The 18,116-nt window shown below is 49.0% G+C and overlaps 1 protein-coding gene and 1 long non-coding RNA gene across 2 annotated transcripts; one reads left to right on the plus strand and one right to left on the minus strand.

Moving 5' to 3' along the window:
- Positions 1-397: 397 nt before the first annotated feature.
- Positions 398-13,827, plus strand: LOC135279855 (uncharacterized). The gene is made up of 2 exons (XR_010347023.1): positions 398-1,451; positions 13,245-13,827. It is a non-coding gene; the product is annotated as an uncharacterized LOC135279855 (long non-coding RNA).
- Positions 10,860-17,652, minus strand: IRF1 (interferon regulatory factor 1). Its single transcript, XM_064387393.1, has 10 exons — positions 17,531-17,652; positions 16,337-16,428; positions 15,298-15,397; positions 14,932-15,108; positions 14,560-14,609; positions 14,301-14,436; positions 14,005-14,130; positions 13,371-13,414; positions 12,398-12,533; positions 10,860-11,942 (listed from the first exon to the last, which is right to left on the minus strand). Exons 2-10 carry the CDS (start codon positions 16,421-16,423, stop codon positions 11,842-11,844), a joined length of 957 nt encoding a protein of 318 aa, XP_064243463.1. The 5' UTR covers positions 16,424-16,428; positions 17,531-17,652; the 3' UTR covers positions 10,860-11,841.
- Between the last annotated feature and the right edge of the window lie 464 nt (positions 17,653-18,116).

Consider the following 18,116-nt stretch of genomic DNA (forward strand, 5'->3'; position numbering starts at 1 on the left):
GAAGCAGGAGGCAGGAGCCTCCCAAGGGCAGCAGAGCCAGGCTGGGAGCTGGCAGCACATCAGCTCCTCTCTGCAAAGGTACTCTGATATAATTTGAAATTTTTATTGTTTGTTACCCAAGCGTAGAAGTGGTTGAGAGATACCAGAAGTGCAGTCCTGACAGTGGAGATGCACTGGTTTGCTGATATCCTGGGGCTGGAGAGAAGACCCCAAACTAATTTATTGGGACACTGGGGAAGAATAAAGGGCAGGTAAACCTAGACCCTGTAGTTTTAATAACTCTTGATCAGGCAATTCAATCTAAGGAAGTTTGTATCTTGTTTGAACTGCAAGTAGCTTAAAGCTTCTGCAATCATTCTTGGATTTAATTCTCTTTTACCCCTGAAGATCAGTGAAACAGTGGTTTCCATGCACTGGGTGCTGTGGGCTGTCATGGGTTGGCACGAATCAAAGTAATTTAGGAGCAGTACTGAGTGCTCTGAAAAGTAGAGGAAAACAAGGAAAACATTCTGGTGGAGCTGCCTGCACAAATGTGTCTCTGGCACAGTAAGTGTTGCATTTTCAAAATGAAACTTTTTGTTTTGGTTAGGTTTTTTTCTGGTTTTTGTTCATTCATAGTGGAAGCCAAATTCTGCTGATTCTCAACTTTCCTTTTCTGTTTTTTGTTTCTTCCATATTTCCAGCTTTCCCTGTCTTTCACTGCACGTGTTCTTTTTTTCTGTGCTTATTTTTCCCGTTCCTCTGTTCCAGTGAAGCATGAGGGCAGGCAATGTCTGCCATGTGAGAATAGAAATATCATGCAAAAAAAGAGGAACTTCCAAGGCACCAGCTTCCTAACTCAATCTATGCCAATTACCCTCCACCCCCATATTTTTCAGTAGGAAATGAGGAATTGTCTACTGTGCCTTATTCTAGCAATAATGCACATTAATAAAATTGCCTTCACAGAACTTTTTCACATTTTATAGAGGGCAAGAAGCCTCTTGGGCTTTAGTTCTTGCATCTAGATCATTTGAGAAAATAAATTCCTGAGAAATTGAAAGCATTTGTGATCGCAGCTGTGACAGATCAGAGCCCAGAGCAGGCTGGGCTTCTTAGGGCTCTGCAGAAGCCATGGCTGTGCTCATCCCACCGTCCCTCTGGAGCCAGCAGCAATGCCTGTCCTCATCCCACTGTCCCTCTGGAGCCAGCAGCAATGCCTGTGCTCATTCCATTGTCCCTCTGGAGCCAGCAGTGATGCCTGTGCTCATCCCACTGTCCCTCTGGAGCCAGCAGTGATGCCTGTGCTCATTCCATTGTCCCTCTGGAGCCAGCAGTGATGCCTGTGCTCATCCCACTGTCCCTCTGGAGCCAGCAGCGATGCCTGTGCTCATCCCATTGTCCCTCTGGAGCCAGAAGCAGGGCAGCAGATGCACCTCCACATCTTCCTGCAGTAGTGTCAGCCTGTGAAGGTAATTCCCTCCTTCTGGTTCTGTCAGAGCTTTTGGTCCAGTATTTCTTGGTTTGGGGGAGGAGTATTTGTTACTGATGCTTCATCTTTCCTTGTATAGTAAGTTTAGAATCCTTGGTGGTTTCTGGAGTGTGATAAAGCAAGTATTAAGCCAGCACTTAATGTACAGAAAGCCACAGCTGGTGTGGAAGGCTTTGGTAAAAATGCCATGTACATTCTGTTGGATTCGCCTCTGCTTTTGGAGCTGATATGGATGGGTTCACCTGGGGACTTTGTGCTGTTGAACTTGTGCAGTAAAGAAATAAGCAACAAGTGAGGGAACAGACACTGACAGTAGTGTTCCTGTGTCTGGCAGGAGTGGAAGAACAGGAGGCTTACCGTAAACCTTAAGTGAAACATCACCAAATTCAAACAGGAAAACAGCTCCTCTGTAAGTGTGGTCTGAAGCTGGCTGCTGATTAAAGAAAGATGATTAACAGGTGGTAAATCTGTGCACTAAGCAGGAGGGCAAAAGCAGAGAGCTTCTGGTAGACTGCACCACTTGCAATGATGTGGTTTCTGCATGAAGAACATGGCAGAATTAGTCTTGTAAGATAATTTGTATGGGAAGGGACCTCAGGAGGCCTGTACTCCTGCATCCTGCCTAGGTCAGTCCAAGTTGCCCTGAGCTGTTTCCAATCTGGAAAACCTCTCATGAGCTGTCCCACTCTTTGGCTGACCTTGCAGGAAGAAACATCCCCTAAGATTCTGGCTAAACCTGTTATTTCAGCTTTTGCCTCTTGTCCCCCTTCTCTTTTGTGCCCTTACCATGCACCCTGGGCAGAGCCTGGGTCTGTTCTCTCAATAAGCCCCTGGCAGGAGAGTTATGAGCCCCCAAAACCTCTCCTTCTCCACCAGAACAGCTCCTCTCAGCCAGGGCTCAGTGCTCTGGTTGTGCTGGTGGCTTCAGGCTTTTGAGGCTTTTTTTCCTCCATTTTCTCAGTGCCTTTCTTGTATTGGAAGAACACAAAACTGGGCACAGTGTTCTAGTGTGGTTTGCTGTGTTCTAGGTAGAGGGGAGAGTCCCTTCCTCCCATCTTTTGGGTGTTCTCTTGGTGTGTATCCATGTGGAGGCCTAAAGAGAAAAGGCTGTGTGAGCTGGAGAGCCAAGCAGGAGCTGTCTTGGTGGCCCCAGACCACACTGGCTGCTGGCACTTTTGGGCATGGAATTGGTGGGATAGTCAAAGAGTGCCTGGAGGGATAATAACAAAAATAAATGCTTCTGCAGAGATCAGCCTGCCATGAGCTCATGAGTTACATGAGTCATTTCCCATTGGTGAGATGTGAGGTGGAAGGAATGGATAAATCCATGGATAAATGGGGAAAAGGAAGCATGTTCTTGCTTCTTCAGACATGGCCTTACCTGATGCCCACAGACACTTCTGGCAGTGCTGCTGCAGCAGCAGCAGCGTGTGAGCATTCTGCACACTACAGAAACTCTTGGCTGGAAAGTCATTTGGGCTAAATCTACACTGGCTGCACAAACATTTTTGCTGCTGCCTCCCCAAGCAAGACAGCGAGTTTTCAATTGCAGAATCACAAACAGCCCCACAGGACACACCCTGATTTATGCATTGAGTACCAGGAAAGGCTGAAGTTCTGTTTGTCGCTTAGCAGACGGTGACGGTTGCTCCAGCATGTGAAATATTTCATGCCTGACACCTCAGTTCAGGAAATGGTGGTTTGCTCAGCAGAGGTGCAAGAGGCTGCAAGTTGTTATCAAGTGTAGCATGAGCCTTTCTCATAGTTTTTTTTTTTTTTCAGTTTTCTGAGTTTATTTTCCAGAGCAGAAAGCTGTGCCGGGCTCATCATGGCGCACAGTGGGGTACCCCAGCAGGCACTTGTGAGCTTGGGGTGCCTGCAGCAGGGGATGTGTCTTGAGCACCAAGTTCTTGAGGTTTTTATTGAGTTTTGACAGTGTAGAGAGTTAATTTTCCTGCAGAGCTGGGCTCACATCCTGCTGATCTCAGTGGCTGAGGTTCCTATTCCCCAAATGCAAGGTGCCTGAGGTTTGCTGAACCACAGCAAGTTCATTGCGAAACTCTGCCACAAAGGTGGCTCAGCTGCCCTGGGTTGTTCTGTGAAGGGGTTGAAGATGAGCCCTTTCCTAGTGGTGGGAGCAGGTCTGTGCTGTGCCCATCCCATGTATGGGAGGGCAGCTCTGGGTTCCCCACACATCCCCTCTGCTGGGAGGAGAGCGCCGTGGTAAGGGCAGCGTCACACTCGCACCTCACCTTTTGCTCTGAAAGCAAAAAGAAACAAACTGGAGGACCAGCATCTTCCTCCTTGTCTTTCCCAAGGCATAGGTCGTGGTGATGATGGGATGGTTCCTTCCAGCCAAGGCAGTGGGAGGTGGGAGTGCAGCTCCTGCCACCCTGGTGGCTCCCAAGGCTTCTGCAGATGCCTCCTCATTTGTAAATCAGGGAAACACCTCTGCTCCAACATGAGTCCTCAGCCTTCAAACATGGCTTAGGGAGCAAATTGTTCCTCTTCACAAGAAGGATCTTTCCCAGGGCAATTAGCTGTTTCCTCTGAAATAGAGAAATTTTGTCTCTACTTGGATCTGTAATGTTCCATGCAATCTGTTTATTTAGCACACCAGTAATGCTCCAGCCTTGGCAATAGGAATGGTCAAATGTCAGCCATGTGCAGCTCCCCTGACCCCTGCCTCCATCCCATCATGGGGGTCTGTAGCTACAGAATCCTGGAATCATTTAAGCTGGAAAACCCTCTGAGATCATTGAGTCCAACCATTCCCCCAGCACTTCCAGGTCCAGCACTGAACTGTGTCCCCAAGTGCCACATACACGTCTTTTAAATCCCTCCAGGGATTGTGACTCCACTGCTGCCCTGGCCATGCCATTCCAGGGCTTGGTAACATTTTCCATGTGGAAATTGTTCCTAATATCCAATCTAAACCTCCCCTGGCACAGCTTGAGGCCATTTCCAGTTGTCCTATCACTTTCTACCTGGGAGAAGAGGCTGATCCCCTCCTGGCTCCACCCTCCTGTCAGGGAGCTGTAAAGAACAATGAGGTTCTGTCCTGAGCCTCCTTTTCTCCAGAACATTTTACTCCCTGCAGAAGCTGTCAGAGCAGAGTCATTCCTGATTCTGGAGATGCCTGGCAGGACACCCACTCAGCCTGGCTGCACTCCTTGGCACTTACTTCCTTGGTGGAAGGAGATGTCACCCTGCTGTGGAACCCAGAAAAATGTTATTTCAAGGCTTCCTCATACCTGTGAGCAGATCAAGGGCTGTGCCCACTCATAAATAACCCATGAATGCTCCTGTTACCTAAAGGTGTGTGCATTGTAATCAAACACCTTGGCGAGCTGCTTCTCTCAGGATGCTGATTAGTAGAATATTTGTTACCCTTTTAATATGAATAAAATACTGCAGGGAAGTGAGCTGAGCTCTTCATTAGGGATGGGACTGAGGGGCTCAGCCTGTGCTTCCAGCAAAGCTCCTCATGTTTCCCTGTGGGAAGCCTCTTTGGGGGGGTTACAGAAGCCAGGAGAAATCCCAGTAATGCTCCTCCAAAGCTGATGGTGAAGGACTGCCCTAGGCAGGAATAGCAGCTGCTGGATATAACACATAATTATTATTTCTATATGAAATATAGATGTCTGACATGGTTCACTTGCTGATTTTAAATATTGCCACTAGTAATCTATGGCATATCCCTCCAGAACTGTTAAAAATATCCTGAGAACTAGCCTGTTCCAAGGCTGGAACAGACCAGCACAGTCCCCACTCTGCTTTCTTCAACAATAAAGTTGGTGAAAACAAAGCTGTACCTGTCTGGACTTGTCTTCCCAGTGAGTTTCTGCTGCCTGAACACTGTTGGTGAAATCTGTAATATTTAGCTGATGAAAGAACAAACTCAGTGAAACATATTCTTGCAATGGAGATACTTGAAAGCATATTTAGTGGATATGCTGTGGTTCACCTGGCTCTTGTTATTTAATAGCCCTGCTCACAAATAGCTGCTATGTGTAATGCTTGTGCTCAATTCAATTTGAACTAGGGCCAGTATTCTTCTGCTGTTTGCTTCATTCTCTGTGTTATCAATGCCAAACCACCCATGCTTTGAATGGAGCAAAACCTCCAGCTATTTTCAGGTTGCCCAGAGTTCCTCAGACCCTTCTCCTTCCTCCTCCCTTTGAGAACCTGCCTTTTACCACTCCCTTGTTTTTGTGTTTTCAACCATTGATCCATACAAACAGAACAAAGTCCTTCCCTCTGCCTGTGGCTGGCAGGCAGCTGTTTGTGCTCAGGCTGTCGTGTCGTGCTGTTGAAGCTGAATTCCCCTGGAAGGTCCCCAGAAGATGCTGGACACATCCTGGCTTGCCCCAGCTTTGATGCTGTGACCACGTGCCCACAGCGTGTTGTGTGATGGGGAACAAGCACAGCACAGGAGTCCCTGGCTGAAGTGTGACACTATTGCTGCAGAATGGGTGCTGGGCTCATCTGTGAGCTGAGCACCCACCCTCCCTCAGAGCTCAGGTATCAGGTTTTGCTGAGTGCCCTGGCAGCCTGGTGGGCCACCAGCTCAGCCTTTCCTCCCTGCTGGTTTGTGGCAGCTGGGAGGCTCTGGTGAGCTCTGAGATGCTGGTCTGTGCTGCGGGGGCTGTGACAGCTTCTCACCTCTCAGCCCACCTGACATCTCGGGCTGGCTGGCTCTTCAAAGGCTTCATGGTGAGGTTTCTGTATGAATCATGAGCAGAACGAAGGGAGTGGATCATTCTGAAGTTAAAAAGGCTGAGGAGAGCTGCACTGTTTGTGTCAGCTGTCAGAAATCAAGGAGAGAGGCTGGGTTTGCTGTCCTTGCAGATCTGACTCCTTATTCCTGGATATCCCCTGCTAACTGTTTCCCAGTGCCTGTTCCATCCATTTGTGTTAGATTTCCAGCCTCATACAGCAGAACAGATGGTAACTGCCTTGGTGTTAATGCAGAGACAGACCCTGCTAACTTCTGGAACAGAGGTTTTGGTTGGATGGGTCCTTGCCCAGTCCCTGGCCCTCCTCATCTCTGAGCCCTGTGGCTACAGATCCTCCAGGCCACCCCACCTCCCTGTGATGCTGCCTGTGATCTGGCACTGCCCCTCTACCATGGTCAGCAAGGCAGGCAGCGGGTAGGGAATGTTCTTGCCTGGCAACCCTGAGTCCCTCACACTGTGTGTGACATCTCTGCTCATATCTAGTTAGGGACCAAATCCAGCAGGATGAGCAGATTTTCTAGCTTTTAGGCAATTTATGACTTCTGCTGGCTTGGGTTGATGTGTCTTTGAGAGTTCAGCTAATGGCAGTGCATGCCATGCTCTTGTTGGAACTTTGGAAGAGGCAATGAGCAGTTTTCCCATTTTCCAGCTGCTCCTTTCTCTGGGGAAGCTGTGCTAGGACAGAGTGCAGGTCAGGGAACCACGCTGGCTGGATTCACATCCTGACCTTATCAGGACAAATGCGACCAAAGGTTAGTGGGGAATGACGTAGTGCAGGTAACTGGAGTTACCTTGGTGCACCATGCTGCTGCACCAATGAGCTTTGCTTCTTGCTTTTATTACTGCCTTGGGGTTTTTTGCACATAGAAGGGCTGGAGAGGAACAGGGATGAGTTAACAGTGAGAAAAATATTGAAGAGGATAGAAAAATGTGGGAGCAAAAGCAACTCTGAAGTGCAGCACTGTGGTGGGAGAGGGCACAGGCAGTGGACTGGAGCAACTGGTGAAAGGGAAAGCACTGCTTTGAAAATGTGACTTTCCTCCCTATCTCCCTTTCTAGGAAAGATGTTTCCCCATCTAAGCTCTAACACAAACTTTTCTACAGATAACACTTCTTTCTTTCTCTGAGAGAGGCTTTTGCCCTGAGAAAGTTTCTGTCTGTTGTGTTGTGGTTTTACAAACATGAGGGAAAATTGGGCCCTTGTGGAACTGGAGAGGAGGAATGATCAACAGCAGAGAAATGTTTGTAGTCCAAGACATTTGGTTTGTAGTCCAAGACATTTGGTTCCTTTCTAAGCAATAGTTTGCCTTTGCACCACAAATAAATCCCACTGTTTTTTGCATTTATGAATTCATACCTGTGGCACTGCTATCTATCCCAGGTGTGATATTGCAAATCATGTGACTGCCTGGAAAGGTGTGTGGTTATCAGGATTCAGTCATCACAGCAAATAAAGGTGAAAGGATAACTGCAGGACAATTTTCTGCTGCATGGAAGGCAAAGTTTATGTGAGGTGCTACTGATCTGGGCAGCCAAGAGCCAGAGGCTTCGCCAGGCACTGTTGAGCCACTGACTGAGAATCCATTTGGACAAAAACTGGGGGAAAAGCAACAGCTCTTTGTGTACAGGTCCCAGGTTTTCCCTGGGAAAAGCTTCAGTTACCAGATGTGTGAGATCCTGCCTCTGCAGCCCTGAAAACCTCTGCTGGCATGAGCCAGCAGCTTCTTCCACCTTAATGCAGGATGCTGCACGGCAGGATCTGTGCTTGAGATGCTGCAGACTTTCCTACACGCAGGATGTGGGATTGTATCTGAGACTGTCTTTTTCAGGAAGTTTTGTCTTGCTGATGGCCTAAGGCTCTAAAGCTAAATAAAGGGATTTTTTAGTGTGTTTTTGAATGGTTCCAAGGCTCACAAATGAGCTGCAGCCAGTGATGGTGTAAGGATGGGGTGGAAAGCCTTCCAAGCCTGCAGCAGTAGCTCCATCCATTTCCTAAATGCCCAGTGATTACACAACTCCTTTTTGTTTTCCACCTCAGAGAAGTTATCTTTATTTTTGCAACAGCTGCACTGCCTTTAGATCTTTCTCTCTGTCATGCAAGGTTCATGCCACAAGAGCTTCTTGCCCTTTGCCCTGCCCATAGGAACTTTCCTTTATTGCTCTGGCTGGGTTTGAAAGGGCTGAGCAGTTCTCCCCAGGGACCTGCTCTCCTGTGATGTGAACACTTCCCAGGTGAATTCAGCTGTGTGCATATGACAGGTGAAAACAGCTCTTATTCCAGCAGATGTTTACTGGGTTTATGAAGAGCTTGATTAGGATAGGCAAGTTCAGAAAAATCCAGAGTCAAGGTTTAGAACTGTTTCTGTCACATAGCCTGTGCAGGGAGTTAATGCTAAAGAGCTGATGATGCTCCTCTGTGTACAAGTGGCCTGAAAGTCTCTTTAGTCTGTTGCTTCTGCAAGTTCCACCTGCCCTGGAGGTGATGGAGGAGCCAGTGAGGCACCAGCTCAGCACAGCAGCCCCAAGTCACCCCCTTGAGCTGGAGAGTGCCACTCTGTTTTTCTTCTCTCCCAAAGAGTTCAAAACAACAAAACTGACAGTGTTTACCTGGGGTAGAATTTATCCATCCAAATACTTCAATAACTGAATAACTACTACTATAAATAACTGATTCTGTGATGGGACTTCACCACTTTTCACTGGTAAAATACCCAAACATGCAGTCAGACATGCAGGTACCTTGGCAGGCAACAAGGGAAAGCATTTCCAACATTCTGGTGAAATAGTCTTGGGGCATGTCTCTGCTCCCTGGCTGTGAGGCACTTGCTGCTGCTTTCTTCTATTCCCAGAACTTGGTCTAACCTTTTATCTGTGAACATTTCAGTGCTGGGATGGTTTTTTTTGCATGTGAGCATATATGTGAAAATATGCCTCTTTAAATGCATGAATGGGTGCATTAATCTCTACCTTATTTTTAGCAATGCTTGCATCATAGAAAGTTTTCCATCTCTCTCCTGCCCCCTTCCCCCACGTGTGGTAAACTTGCAAGGGCTCTTAAAACTGATTTCCTCCTTGTGTTGGTGATGCTGAGCTGGTGTCCTGCCCCAGGGCTAGAGGCAGCTCTGGGCTGCAGCCCCACATTCTTTCCCTGGTAGAAGCTGCAGCTGACCAGGACACAAATCACAAATTCTATGACATGGAGTCATAGAATCACAAATGCTTTGGGCTGGAAGGGACCTTAAAGGTCATTTTTCTCCAACCTGCCATGGGCACAGACACCTTTCATTATCGCAGGTTGCTCCAAGCCTCTCTCAACCTGGCCTTGGACACTTCCAGGGATAGGGCAGTCACAGCTGCTCTGGAGAGCCTGTGGCAGGACCTCAGCACACTCCAGAGTTAAGAATTTCTTCACAGGGTCTATTCAGACAGTTTGTAGCCATGTCCCTTGTCCTGTCACTGTCTGCCCGAGTTAAAAGTTGCTCTCTGTCTCTTTTATGAGCTCACTTTGAACACTGGAAGGCTGAGAATCCGGTGGGTGATTTCTTTGCTTGTGCAAAAATGTTCCTGCCCTAGATCTGGAGGATTTTAGGTGTGTGATTTAAGGCAGCCCAGGTACTCAGGGATTCCCAGCACAGGGACCTTCCGGCCAGATGCCCTGCCAGGGAGTGTGACAGCTGGGGGGACAGCACAGTCCTGCCCTCCCAGCCTCCTGCAGGGCCGGGCTGAGGTCATCAGAAGCTGCTCTCTGCCCAGGGTGCTTCCTGGGCTGCGAGGGAGGGCTGGTGAATGATTAACATGAAAAAGGGACCTCCCCAGGCTGCCCCTCCACTTTACTGTGCTGCATTGGAGACCTGTGACCTGGCACTCAGTTCTCCCTCGCCTCAGTCAGCTCTCATCCGTCCCTGCCCCGCAGGTCAGTGCAGCAAAACCTGTGCCAAAGGCAGTAGGAAATGTCCTCTTTGTTCCAGCCCCTTGGGCTGGGTCTTCCTTTCCTGCAGCCCAATATTCTCCTTGGCTCTGGCCCAGAAAATGAAGTTATTCCCCAAAGGCCAGCCCAGCAGAGGGGTTTTCCAGGCAGTGTCAGTGGCTGTGGCTCTCACACACTGCCTCAGCCTCACTTGTATCCAGCCACACATGATGCAATGACGTTAGACCCTTACAGCATGAAATACGGCAAATGAATCAAATATTCAGGGGAAAACCGGCTTGCTTTCCTCTTGCCTTCTGAATTGTGCCTGTGCTCTCTTTTTAGGCAAACCTGAGGTCTTCAGCTAGGGCTTCACTGCTGATCTAGTACCAGAAGCCAGTGGTCCTGCTGATAGGAACATCCATAGCAGGGACTTGCTGTACAGGATTTCTTAGCATAGCCTTGCTCTGAGTCAGCCCTGACTTGCAGATGATGACAAGTACAAACTAACTACCCTGCAATGCACAGCACCAGGGCTCCCCTTCCCTGCCATGTAGGATTCCACCCATCAGCTGCACTTGGAAGAGGCTGGGGGGTAGAAAATGAGAGCAAACTAAATTCCTTGTGCTTTCATGAGTCATGAAAAAACCCCTCCAACTGTCTCAACAGCACATCTGTTTGGGTATTTTCAAGGAAGCTGGAATGCATCCTCAGAGCTCTTCCATGAGAAAAAGTAAACATGTCATATATAAAACATTTTATTAAACAACATTTTATACAACAAATTATGTACAAAAATAAAATGTACAAGAAAAATAATCTTTTCCAGCTTAGTGATTTGATTCCCATCTATTACACACACACACACACATTAGACCCTCTTCCATCCAGCACTTGCCTGCATATGCTGATCCAGAGGATCTGTGGGATGTTACAGCTTGTGTGCAGTACTGGAGGAATCCCCACAGAGTGCCAGAAGGAATCTACAAAAGGCATGGTAAAAATAAAGAGCTCTGCCCCTATCAGTGCAAAATTATTTAATGCAGCAGCTCTTGAACTCTCACAGGAAAGGGATAGGGCATGCCTGTGGCAGGGAGCATCCTAGGAGTGCACCTGGGGAACGGACTAGGTGGAAGCAAAGCCTAAACAATCTTCACATTTTAGTGGTCTATTTACAGAGTTGAAGGGTCTGAAAGATGAACTATATGATGGAGTAAATCAAAGAAGAGATGGCCCATTAGCGTAATTTTTCTCCAGAAGTGTAATGACAGTTAAGCTCAATGTCACCAGTGTTGCACAGGTAAGCAGCAATCAGAACTAACAGTCAGAGACTTATCTGCAGTGTCTCCTCTAAGCACTCTGTGGGTAAAGTGCTCATCACACCACACGTGGGGAGGATGGTAACCTGCTCCCCAGGCCCGTGGCACCCCACCAGGTCAGACTCCAAGGCACAGTGACACCTTCCAGCAAAAGCTTCACTCCAGAGCAACGAGGTGGGAGCTGCAGCTGAGCACCTTGAGCACCAGAGTCCTGCTAGTGAGATGGGGTTCCTTTTGAACATTGATAATGGTGTTTTTCATGCTAACCTTCCCAGGCCTACAGTTGAAACGGAATATAAAAGCTACTTTCTTCCAACAGTCAGTAACAAAAAATTTCTTCCATTCTCTCCACGCTTGCTGAAGTTTCAATCCAAGAGCAGTTTGTGGTTGGAGGAAGCCAAGAGTTTACAATCCACAGGGAATGACTTGCATGGTTGGCCTTACTGTATCCAGCCAGGAGAAGTCTAGGCTGTTTTTCTGGTCATAGAACCTGAAATCCATCTCTCCTAGATAAAAGGAACCAAGAATGGGCACTGAATTAATGCAGCAAGAGCAAAATAGGGTATAGATATATTAAAAATAAATATCAAAAATGGAAAGATTTCTCAGATGAGAGTAAACACTTTATACTATTATTTTCCTAAAACACATCAAACACTTTCTATTAAACTGTTTCATTTAAGCTATTGCTAGAGGAAATTCTACAGCTACATTCCAAGGAATTCCTGAGAGCTGACCTAACTTACACATGTATAACCCTGAAATCCGTAGGCTTTGCTTACTGGAGGTGTTTTTGACTTTTCCTTTTTATCAACAAATTCCTTACAGCCTTCCTGTAAGGCTGCTTGGGAATCTCAGAACACCAGGATGGTGAATTCCACCATTTCCTTTGCTGCCTCCCAGCCAGTGCCTTATCTGCATCCTGGTGGCCCTGGCTGCCAGGGACAGCCCGTTGCTGTACCTGAGGTCGTGTCGATGTCCCCGTCCTGCTCCTTGTAGCTGTAGGTGCTGCACAGGCTCTGGGTGCCTGACTCGTTGGTGAGGAAGCCTTTCCCCCCAATGCTGGTGCTGTGCCAGTCTTGGGTTGATCCAAGCAGCTGGAAGAGAAGAAGGGAGATGGTAAAAATTCCTTCCTGCTCTGGGTGCAATGCTTACTTGTCCTTAATTAGAAGACAGGTAAACAACAAGATCTATTTTCTCATGCAAAGTTATATAAACCTTGTTTTGTCACAGTTATAAAAAAAAAAGTTCATGCAAAACAGCAAGGGCTGGAACACCTTTTCATCTCTTCCTATCTTATCAGTGGGATGAGCATGACATGTCTGGAAATGCAGATTAGGAGCTAAACATGTCAGAGGTGGAGGGAAGGGCAAAACTGAAAAGTCTGGAGGATTTTTGCAGACCCTAATACAAGAACCCGAGATCAAGGAAATGGCCTCAAGTTGTGCTAAGGGAAGTTTATATTGGGTATTAGGGAAGAAATTTTAATGGAAAGGATTGTCAAGCATTGGAACAGGCTGTCCAGGGAAGTGGTGGAGTCATCATCCCTGGAAGTGTTCAAAAAAATGATGATATGGCACCTAAGGACATGCTTTAATGAACATGGTGGTGGTGCTGGGCTGATGGTTGCACTTGATGTCTTAAGAGATCTTTTCCAACCTTAATGATTCTGTGATTCTATCAACCTCTAGTCCAAGCAGTACTCAGTATCTTCCTCTGACTTTACATGAAGGGTAAATATTTCCATTGGTGTGTCCTCTCCAGTTCATGTTTGCAAAGCAGCTTTCTTTACATTTTTAATTTTTCAGGCTTCCTCATTAAGAAAGAGTATGTTCAGCTCACATGGGACTGGATCAGATACTTGATTCCCTTTCTCTCTTGCTACAAACACCAACTTTGGACAATTTTATTCTGACCAGAAGGGCTGCTTTTACCTTAAAAATATCTGGATTTATTTCCTCTTCATCTTCGTCTGTGACTGTTTTGTAAGCACATAAAAAAAAGGGAAGAAAACATAGATGTCAAGTTTTAGCCCTCATACTTCTGCTTCTTCACCACAAAACCTGCTTCACATTCTCTTGTCACACAACATGACCACTTTTTATTTGTGCCCACCCCAGATTCCTCACAGCCCTTCATCTCTGATGCTCTTCAACAACTGCATGTGGAGGTGCAGGGCTCCAGCCAGCTCTGCCTCCCTCTGCCTCAACAGAGCAGAGCCCACTTGCTGTGGAAGATGATAGCAGGAAGATGATTTGCACCCCGAGTGAAGAACCACTCTGATCTATCCATGTTAATTATTTATTTCCCAGTGGCAAGCATGGCTACCTCCACCATCTCTGCTGGAGCAGGAGGCATTTCAGAGCTTTTCACCCATGGGTAGGTGGCATGTGCCAGCTCTTCCCTTCTGTACCCTGCTTGGTTTGGTAACTCCAAATTCCCCAATCTATCAGGTGGGGGTTCTTTTTTCTACAAGATAGCTCTTGTTTCTCCTGTTAGAGAGACATCCTGCTGCCTTGCCTCCAGCAGACCAGTGGAAAGCTGGGCTAGGAAAAAGGAAATACCCACCCTCAGAGGACGAAGCCAGGGGAGACACCTGGAGCTGGTAGAGGTCGTTGGTGCTGTCAGCCATGGTGACCTCCATTGCTGGCCTCCAGTCGGGCAGGGAGCCGCTCACCTCGCAGGAGGACAGGTCTGTGGGGTGCACCAGGAGTTGGCACTCACAGGACAGAGACAGCCAGCCCTGCTTCCTCCCAGCCAGTCTGACACTGCAGCTGCCCCAGCCCCACGACTCATCTTTGACCGTGGGTTTAGCACAAATGGCATTTTCCACTCTGCTCAGACCCAAACCCAGCGTGTCTCACCTAAGGTGATGGCTGTGCTCTCCACCTCCACTTCCTGCCCTGCATAGTCGTGAATGGTGTAGCCACTGTGGTCATCTGGCAAAGGAGTGTTGGTTAAGCTTTCTGCTGACTCTTTCAGCCTTGTCTCTTCGTAACACTGAAAACAAGGGTAAAGCATGAAAGACTTGTCTAAGAATGTGCAAGTTCCCATATGAAAAAAAGTTAAGAAAGAAAACCACCAAAACCTCTAGCTTCTTAAGCTGCCTCTACAGACACATACCTTTCTCTTGCTCTTGTTTCTTGCTTCTCTTGAAGACTTTGACTTCCTTTCTGTGAAATAAAATTAGACAAACGTGAGAAAGGGCTGCACGTTTTAGGCAAGTGTGAGCTCTTGCAGCCTTGAAACCCGCTCAGCAAGCTCAACTACTGCCACCACCAGCCAGTCCCCATGACCCCCTGATGCTGCCTTTAGGCACATTTAAGGACTTTAGGATAAAATGAACTGTTTGTAGAAGCTGCTCCCAGCAATACCCAGTGAGCAAGCCCAGTGCTACCAACAGCTCTGTCACCCCCTGCTTAGGCACTTAGGCAGAGCAGGACCTTTAAGCACTGTTTAAGCAGTGTAATTCCAGCTGGATTGCCAAGGGTTTACCTTTCTTCTGATGCTTTGTCAGGGGTGGCAGCATCCTGTAAACCCTGACAGCACTGGAGCCCTTGTTGATGCTTTTATCCTTCACTTCTTCAATGTCAGGCAGGGAATTCATGGCACAGCGGAAATTTGCCTTCCAGGTTTTTGGATCAGGATCTTTCTCACCTTCTTTATACCTTCCTATAAATAATACAGGAGTTGTGTATTTTAGACTTCCCAGTGCTGCTTTTTTCCCACCAAAAGATACCAACATTCTATTTGCTGACATATACACTAGTTGTTAATCTGAGTACCAGTGTAAGTCAAGGCCGAAACGAGCCTTGTTTAAGCTAGCCATGTGAGTGATGGGAAGGGAAAGGCAGCACACACCTGTATGAATGGCCCAGCTCCGGAACAGGCAGGCATCCTTCTCCATGTCCCAGCCGTGCTTAGCTGCATGTTTCCATGGGATCTGAAAGATCCTCTTATCCTGAGATTTAACCAATAGAGATTTGAATTAAAAAAGGAAAGGTCACGTGCCAGTTTGGAATGATGGATTTAATCAGAGTTCTCAGCTGCAGCTCAGAAATGTTATAACTATTGGCATGTAACTACAGTGGCTATTTAATCTATATTTTAAGTAAATAGCCATTGTTCCATCTGTTTTATTCATGGCATTTAAGGCTTTTTATGATTTCTGAAATTGGGAAAAAAACCCAAAGGTACTACAGTACAGTAGAAATGAGCAATATTATCAACTTTATCCCAGAATAATTTCAATGCATAACATCTAACCTATTAGTATGTCATAAATTACAGCATTTTTTCTAGATACACTTCATCAGATAATCCCCCTTTTTAAGTTGCCCATAAGATCCTGCAGCAATCCTACCAAAAAAATGTAGCTTAAATATCCTCCTGGTGTGGATATGGAAACTTCAGAGACTTGGGTCAATAAGCTCAGTGATCTTGACCTGTGCTAGACCCTGGTAACAGGGATATGCCTTACAGACCAATAAATACAACATTTCTTTCAGGCTGAATCTTAAAAATGGAACCAACTGGAGTATAACAGCAGCTGCTTATCTGGAACAGGAGGTGACTTGGCTCAATGAGCAACGGGAGTTAAAAGAGATTTTGAAGGTTTCTTCGTTCTCCAACACACTCAGAATGTTTTCATTGCCAATTATCGTTCCCCTCCTGGGAATTTTCTGAAGGAAAAATGGAACTACTCCACTGTGTACCAAGCAGAGCTACCTTTTCTGCAAACAAAAACTGTTGCTTTTTAAACATAATGCTGGCAAGTTTTCTCCCTGTCATTTCCTTTATGATCTTGACTTGTGTTTAGTGTCATTTAAGAACAAGGAATGTTAATGCTACACAAGTATTAAGTACTACTAATGATGATAATAGCACAAAGCAGCCTCACCTTGTTAATCCATATCAGTCCAGGTATTTGATTGGAATCAATCTGCATTTCCAACCACGGCCTCATGCGCATTCTTGACACTGGCATGTTGGCTGTGAAAGGAGTAACAAACAGGTCAGACAAAGTCCCATCGCTGTTTGAAGCACTCTGCAGTGTCGCCCCTCCCACCCAGCCTGTGCTCAGCATCCCCAGCACTGCTACCACAACTGCTTTTCCAGAGTCTTAACTCTCGTCCAGTGCCTCTCACCCTCTCCGGGAGGGAAGCGCTTCCTGCTCCGCCTGGCTCAGCTCCAAAGCAGGGCTGAGGTTCGGAATTCGGCAGAGGCCGATGGCAGCAGTGGGTGCTCAGCCCAGCCCAGCTCAGCCCGTGCTGCGTGGGCAGCTCAGGGTTTGAGCGGTCCGGCCGCGGGGAGCCCGGTTCCGAGCCCCGTTCTGGGTCCCGCCAGCACCGCCACTGGGCGCGGGTGTCCCCCCGCTCTACAGCCACGGAGCGGCACCGACTGCAAAATCCTCTTCCAAAAAGTTTATTATTAATTAAGTTGCGCAAGGAAGGGGCAGCGGCCCTGCTGCAGGTGGGTATGCCCGGTCCCACCGCGACCCGTCCCGCCGCGAGCACCGGCCCTCCTGGCGCTTCCTTTGCACAAATAATTTCCTGTTTGCGGTGTTTTTCCAAGGCACACGGCCCAAGACTGCCCAAAGAACGCGTTTCTAACTTTCACCAGCCGCCCGCTCGGCGGCGGCCCCGGGAGTGCCCGCCCCGGGCCAGGGGCTGTCCCAGCCGCGGGGCTCGGGCCGCCCGCTCCGCCGGGGCTCAGCGGCCGAGCGGAGCCGTGCCGGGCCGGGGCTGCGCACGGACAGCCCGCCCAGCCTGTGCCCGAGCCTTGTGCGTGCTCCGCGCCCGCGGGGGATGCGCGGTGCCCACCCCGACGGCTGCGGGCAGTGCCCCCGCTCCGCCTGCAGAGCCGCTCCGCACGCTGGGGCCGGCGCTGCCGCCCCCGGGCCAGCCGAGTCCAGCCGTGCCGTGCCCTGGCACCGCTCCCGGGGACCCTGCGGGGCGCCTTCTCCTGGAGCCTCCGTGCGGCGCAAAGCGGGGCTGACGGTGGGATGGGATGGGACAGGATGGGATGGGACAGGATGGAATGGGATAGGAGAGGATGGGATGGGGTAGATGGGATAGGCTGCAGCAGGACCCACCTCGCTGTGCCGCGCAGTGCCGAGCTGTGTCTCTCGCGGCGACGCGCACCGCCCGGCTCTGGCAGCCGCGGGCCGCGCCCGCGGGTATAACGCGGCGGCTCCGGGATTCCCCGCGCCCGGGCCCGGCCGCCGCCCGGCCAATCCGCGCCGCCGCGAGGGGAGGACGCGCCCGTCATTGGCGGCCGCCGCAGCATCACTTCGGGGAAATCACGCTGTTGTAGCACCAGCGGCTCGGGGGGCGCGGCTCCCGCTGCCAGCCCGGCCCCGCCCCGCCGCCCGCCCGCGCTTCCCCGCCGCATCCAGCGCCGCAGCGCGCAGGGATCCTGCCGCTGTCCCACCAAGGACCCAGCTGCTGTCCCATGGAGGGATCCTGCCGCTGTCCCACCCAGGACCCAGTTTCTGTCCCATGGAGGGATCCTGCCGCTGTCCCACCAAGGACCCAGCTGCTGTCCCATGGAGGGATCCTGCCGCTGTCCCACCAAGGACCCAGCTGCTGTCCCATGGAGGGATCCTGCCGCTGTCTCACCCAGGACCCAGCTGCTGTCCCATGGAGGGATCCTGCCGCTGTCCCCCCAAGGACCCAGTT

Source organism: Passer domesticus, chromosome 13, assembly GCF_036417665.1.
Source record: "Passer domesticus isolate bPasDom1 chromosome 13, bPasDom1.hap1, whole genome shotgun sequence".
Classification (NCBI taxonomy): domain Eukaryota; kingdom Metazoa; phylum Chordata; class Aves; order Passeriformes; family Passeridae; genus Passer; species Passer domesticus.

What these genes read in the sequence shown, in the direction of transcription:
- IRF1 (XM_064387393.1), bottom strand. Translation starts at nt 16,423, where the DNA reads ATGCCAGTGTCAAGAATGCGCATGAGGCCGTGGTTGGAAATGCAGATT. An exon ending in GACAAAGCATCAGAAGAAAG is followed by an intron (nt 14,610 to 14,931) that starts GTAAACCCTTGG and finishes TTTATTTCACAG; the next exon opens with AAAGGAAGTCAAAGTCTTCA. An exon ending in GGACATCGACACGACCTCAG is followed by an intron (nt 11,943 to 12,397) that starts GTACAGCAACGG and finishes CCTTTTATCTAG; the next exon opens with GAGAGATGGATTTCAGGTTC.